We start from the raw sequence: 6000 nt of genomic DNA on the forward strand, positions 1-6000 counted from the left end.
TAACTTACTTACTGGATTGTAAAGTAAGGTTTTCACACACTTGTATACTTTAAATTGAATTTATTTCTAATAATTGTGAGACTTCCAACACTGAATAATTGTGGAAGAGAAAATATCAAGTGAATTCTTCTTCTTAGCCAAGAGCTGTAAAAAAGAAACACTACAAGAGTATCTCAATTAGAAACCAATTTTAGAAATAAAAAATAGTTAGTCACTATAGTGTTCAATTTAGATACCAATTTACAAAATTAAAAATTATTAGTTACTAAAATAATCACTATTATAAATAAAAAATTATAATTTGTCACTAAATTGATTACTAATTAATTAGAAACCAATTTAGAAATTAATTCATTTTGGTAACCAAAACATAGATAGTTAATTTTTAGTAACAAATTTTCTTTGATAGTCAAAATCATGATAGTTAATTTAGTGACTAATTATAATTTTTATTCACAATAGTAATTATTTTAGTAACCAATAATTTTTAATTTTGTAAATTGATATATAAATTAGTCCTTATAATTACTAATAATTATTAATTACTAAAATTGATTACTATCTACAAGTTTTCTTGTAGTGAAATCTTGTAATTTTATAACTGATTATATCTATAGAAAAAAAAAGTAAGTGTAACAAAGAAGATCAAAGATACGTGTTTCAGAAAATTGTGACAGTTTGATGAAAATAATATTGTTGAAGTAGTAATTATGGTATAAAAATTATACTTTTTATTAATAATTTTTATCTTCAGTTGAGTTTTGTTGTTTATCATAAAAATTAAGTTTGAGAACACTCAAATTATGTGTGAGTAATGATTTGTTTTATGAATTTATTAAAATGATTATAAGTTAAATTAAAATATTTCAAGTGAATAACTTTGTATATTTTAGGTTGATTTGAGTAAAAAAAAGAATCTCATTACAAACTTCATTTGAAAAAATAAATTATTTTTGAGGTATAAATGTTTATGGACATAAACTTTGTTGATGTAATAGTTTTATTTAATGAGCATAAAACATAAAAAACAAATGAAGTACTATATACGACATGATTTTGTAAATAGTTCATTTAAATTTGAAAAACATGTTTACGTTTTCATCCAACTCTCTCACCTTGCATTGTGCTCACTTATTAAGATTTCTTATTTAGAGGAAGTAGGGACATGATTTTTTTGAGGATGACAAGTGTGTTCACTTATTGATATTTGAGAGAGAAAGAAAAGAATAGAGAGATTCTATGATTTTCCATCTCTCCTCACATGGGTTGATTTGAGAGTCATTAATGATAAAATACTATTATATCATCAATTCATTTCCACTTTTTATTCATTTGCTATGTTTCTCGTCTATTTTAAAATTATGTTTATCCAACAAAATTTCAATATTATATGTTAATTTATTGTATTTTTATTATTATTTTTATTAATTTTTTTTCAATTTATTCATTTAAATATTATTTATTAAATAAACTTAACCCATCTAAATATAATTTTAAATTATTTTCAATATCAAAGACAATTTAGTAATCTTTCTTTTCTTTCAATTAAATTTAATTTTTAATCTATCATATAATTAAATCATTCTCAAATTTTCACAAACTTTACTTCTAAGTCACATTCAGAGTCTCAAATCACTTAAATATAACAACACAGATTTTATCCTTTAATTCACTCAAATCCATCATTTCCCTACTCCAAATCATTTCTTATATGTGAACCCATCCTAAAAGCATATTTGTTTGAGATGATTCTTAAAATCAGTAGATTTGTGAAAATGAATTGTTAAAAAAATTTGTATTCGTTTTAGATGATCTGTACAAATTTCTAAAGATGGATTTGCACGAATAACCACCTAAATCTCATCTCTCCGTAAAGCCACAAATTTGGAAGGATTCATAGCAATTTGACATTTATAACCTAACGAGACATTTGCTTTGTAGATATATTAGGGATAATGATATTCCAACAAAAATATTTGACAAGATTTTGACACAGATGACGTGGCAGGGGTATTTTTATTTTTTTTAAAATGAAAACCGTGGTCGCACGTGCAGCGGAGAGAGGGGAAAACCGCTTATGTTTATGTTAAACGTTGTTTTAGAGAGAGAAAGTTCAGAAAAAAAGGGGGGAAGTAGGGTCCGTTCTGCAGTTTGAGTGCGAACACAGAGAAGGTCGAAAGTGAGTCGAAGGGAGAATTAACGAAGGCGGTTTAGGGTTGTGGGTGCAGTGGACGAATATTTTCCGCCGGTCAGAAAGTAAACTTTAGAGAGAGAAGGGGAAATTAACGAAGGCGACGAAGTCAGAAAGTGAAGAGGGTAATGGGGGAGACTCAGGCCGGGGTGGTTTGGAAGTGAGAAAGTGAAGACAGACAAGGGGGTAAGTGTGATTCCACCAACCATTTGGGTTTGTGGTGGTGGTGGGTAATTATCAGGCAGTGCGACAGGGAGAGGAGTCATAGTTGTGCAAATCAGTGGTGGGCTATCGGAGCGAAGTCGTCGACGACAAAGGTAACGTTTTTCGGTCGTATTAACCAGAGGATGTGTATAGTTGGCTGTGGATGTGGTTGTTGGTGATATTTTTGCTTGTCACCGATATGGTTGGTTAATGCGCATTTTTTGTCTGTGTAATGTGTATGGCGTTGCAGGATTACAAGATGGACGATAATCGTGATGGACATGTTTATTTGTCGCAGGAGAACAAGGTTTGTTAATCTGGATTCATGTTGTTATAGTTGTGCAATTATAATGAATGACATTCAGTTGGTTGTTATGTTATCCAGATTTTATTTTGTCATTTCTGCAAGACGAAGTTTGTAGGTGCTATAAACAATAGACTAAGTGTGCAACAGAAGAACTATATTCAAGGCACTCCATTTTGGTGGTTTCCCATGGTAACCGATTCGGTGAAGATTAGTAGGAAACTTTTGAGTCTGTTATGTTACAACTGGGTTGAGAGAAGGGGAGGTTTTCGTATTGGTGGGCAAGTCGTAGAATTTAATCTATTAGATGTTTGTTTGGGGTTAGGTTTGAGGGTTTTGGGTGAAAGAATTGATTTAAATGAGACCATTTCTGATAGTGACACTTTGAATCTTTTTGGTGGTCAAACAGTTACTGTGGAGTTGATATACCACTATCTTTTGAAATACGATTATGATGTTGGTGGTGTGGAAGTCTTTTGCAGGATTTACATTTTGTTAGGGATATCAGAGTTCTTGTTGCCCAATAAAAAGGGTATTGTTTTCCCCATAATTTTTAAGCTAGTTGATGATATTGACAACATCGGCAAATATAATTGGGGAACATTAGTGTATGAGTATTTGGTTAGTAGCTTGTGCATTGCTTCATTGGGATTGAAGAACGAGTCAGCCGCAAAGCATTTTGATGTTGTGGGCTGTGTTTATTTGCTTCAGGTAATTACAATATTGTTTTTTATTGTGCTGAAATACTGATGTTGATTGTGCTGAAGATGGCGTTGTAATTTATTTAATTTGTTGCAGTTATGGTCATTTGATCATTTACTTGTGTGCAACACAAAGTTGACATGTCGGATGAACAAGTTTCCTCGACTTTTGCATTGGATGAATGTCAAAGTTGGTGACAAAGTGATAATGAGATCATTTGACAATAAAATGGTGAGGTGAAACTTTAAAATAGGTTGTTTGTTTTAGTTTGTTGTTACGTAGACGGAATTTGTTTATAATTATTTGTATTTTTGTACAGTGTGTTGTTGATGTGTCGGTGTCAGATGAAGAACTTCGTCACGATGTGGTTAAAGAAGCATTTAAACAATTTGGCAATGCGTACAGAAATGAAGAAAAAAAGGAGAAGGAAGAGGTTCTTCGTCTCCTGGAGTACGAAGAAGGTGAGATAGCTAGTATGGAACATTCAATTTCTGAATTAGAAGAAATGGTTGCAAAAGTTGAGGGTGAGGTTGGAAATGAAGACTCCCCAAATGATGGTTGTGCTGATGATGTGTTTGATGATGACGATGATGAAGACGACGAAATTTGTGATGACCCTCCTGTTAAGCCGCATGTGGATGAAGAAGTTGTTGTAAACGATGACGGTGGTCAACATAGCAACATGTATGACCGTATGAAGGCCCAACCACGAAGGCGGTTCAAGAGTGTTGCGACAAGAACACCTTTTTCTGTTTACGGGAATAAGAAAAATGCGAAACGAAAATGACAAACATTGGGATGATGTAGTTATGAATTGACCTCTACTGTGGATGTTATTAATGCAATAGGATGTGTGATGTGTATTTTGTTTCTTTTTTAGGTTTGAACAATCCGCAAGGCATGTTATGTTATTTATGACACATATTATTTTACTTTGTTATGTTTACTGTGTTGCCTTATTGTTGAATTTAATCATTAATGCATGATATGGATTGAGGATGACTTGGTAGTAAAAGAAAGAAAACCACCCACATGATATTATGTTTGGACATTTGTACAAAGAAAAACTTTATGGAGACCTGAGTGAATTACTGAATTGTCCTTAGTGTGAATGTTAAGCAGTCCATGAATGATGGATACAGGTATTTGTAAGTTACTTCTTTCATTCAGTTTAGTATTTATTTTCGGACTGTAGTTTCCATGTAACTCCCCGCTTAGTTGGTCTTAACTCCCCAGTAATTTTGTTGATTTATTCGTGGACATTGGGTGAGGATGCAGAATTTGTGATTCCTTGAATTAAGGATAATGATTATAATGCAGTAGTCCATATATGATTATAAACGACCTTTCCATTAGGTATGAATGGGAGAAATCTTGGGATGGCCTTTGATGACTGAAAGATTAATGAAAATGAGTTTATAACAGAACTTAAGTTGAATGCGGGATGAACAGATAAAAATATACTAGTAACTCCCCACATATGTTGTCCTTACTCCCCACTTGGTTGGCCAATGCGAGATTTGGTTTGTCTTTGCGAAACATTCCATTTGCGTCAATGGTTAGCACTTGGGATTGCCTTTCCTGACTAACATTTTAATGAAAATGAGTATACACGTCAACTTCACTTCAATCAGGGATGCGTAAAAACAAACACGTAACTCCCCACATATCCTGTCCTTACTCACCACTTATGTGTGACACGTGAGATTTCGTTTCAGTTTGCGAAACATCCCATTGCGTGAATGGGAGAAAACTTGGGATGGCTTTGATGACTGAAATATTAATGAAAATTAGTTTATAACTGAACTTAAGTTGAATGCGGGATGAACAGATAAAAATATACTAGTAACTCCCCACATACGTTGTCCTTACTCCCCACTTGGTTGGCCAATGCGAGATTTGGTTTGTCTTTGCGAAACATTCCATTTGCGTCAATGGTTAGCACTTGGGATTGCCTTTCCTGACTAAAATTTTAATGAAAATGAGTATACACGTCAACTTCACTTCAATCAGGGCTGCGTAAAAAAAAACACGTAACTCCCCACATATCCTGTCCTTACTCACCACTTATGTGTGACACGTGAGATTTCGTTTCAGTGTGCGAAACATCCCATTGCGTGAATGGGAGTAAACTTGGGATGGCTTTGATGACTGAAATATTAATGAAAATTAGTTTATAACTGAACTTAAGTTGAATGCGGGATGAGCAGATAAAAATATACTAGTAACTCCCCACATACGTTGTCCTTACTCCCCACTTGGTTGGCCAATGCGAGATTTGGTTTGTCTTTGCGAAACATTCCATTTGCGTCAATGGTTAGCACTTGGGATTGCCTTTCCTGACTAACATTTTAATGAAAATGAGTATACACGTCAACTTCACTTCAATCAGGGATGCGTAAAAACAAACACGTAACTCCCCACATATCCTGTCCTTACTCCCCACTTATGTGTGACACGTGAGATTTCGTTTCAGTTTGCGAAACATCCCATTGCGTGAATGGGAGAAAACTTGGGATGGCTTTGATGACTGAAATATTAATGAAAATTAGTTTATAACTGAACTTAAGTTGAATGCGGGATGAACAGATAAAAATAC

General features: G+C 33.4%; 1 protein-coding gene across 1 annotated transcript; it reads left to right on the plus strand.

Annotated features, from left to right (window-relative positions):
* The first annotated feature begins 2319 nt into the window (after positions 1–2319).
* LOC114180823 (protein MAINTENANCE OF MERISTEMS-like) lies at positions 2320–4188 on the plus strand. The gene is made up of 6 exons (XM_028067112.1): positions 2320–2351; positions 2433–2508; positions 2646–2702; positions 2781–3410; positions 3498–3632; positions 3721–4188. Exons 1-6 carry the CDS (start codon positions 2320–2322, stop codon positions 4186–4188), a joined length of 1398 nt encoding a protein of 465 aa, XP_027922913.1.
* The last annotated feature ends 1812 nt before the right edge of the window (positions 4189–6000 follow it).

This window comes from Vigna unguiculata, chromosome 4, assembly GCF_004118075.2.
Source record: "Vigna unguiculata cultivar IT97K-499-35 chromosome 4, ASM411807v1, whole genome shotgun sequence".
NCBI classification, from domain to species: Eukaryota; Viridiplantae; Streptophyta; class Magnoliopsida; order Fabales; family Fabaceae; genus Vigna; species Vigna unguiculata.

Bases quoted from the DNA above. Each gene is read 5' to 3' on its own strand.
- LOC114180823 (XM_028067112.1), top strand. From the start codon at position 2,320: ATGGGGGAGACTCAGGCCGGGGTGGTTTGGAA. The intron at 2,703-2,780 runs GTTTGTTAATCT...TATGTTATCCAG, and splicing joins ATTTGTCGCAGGAGAACAAG to ATTTTATTTTGTCATTTCTG. The intron at 3,411-3,497 runs GTAATTACAATA...AATTTGTTGCAG, and splicing joins GCTGTGTTTATTTGCTTCAG to TTATGGTCATTTGATCATTT.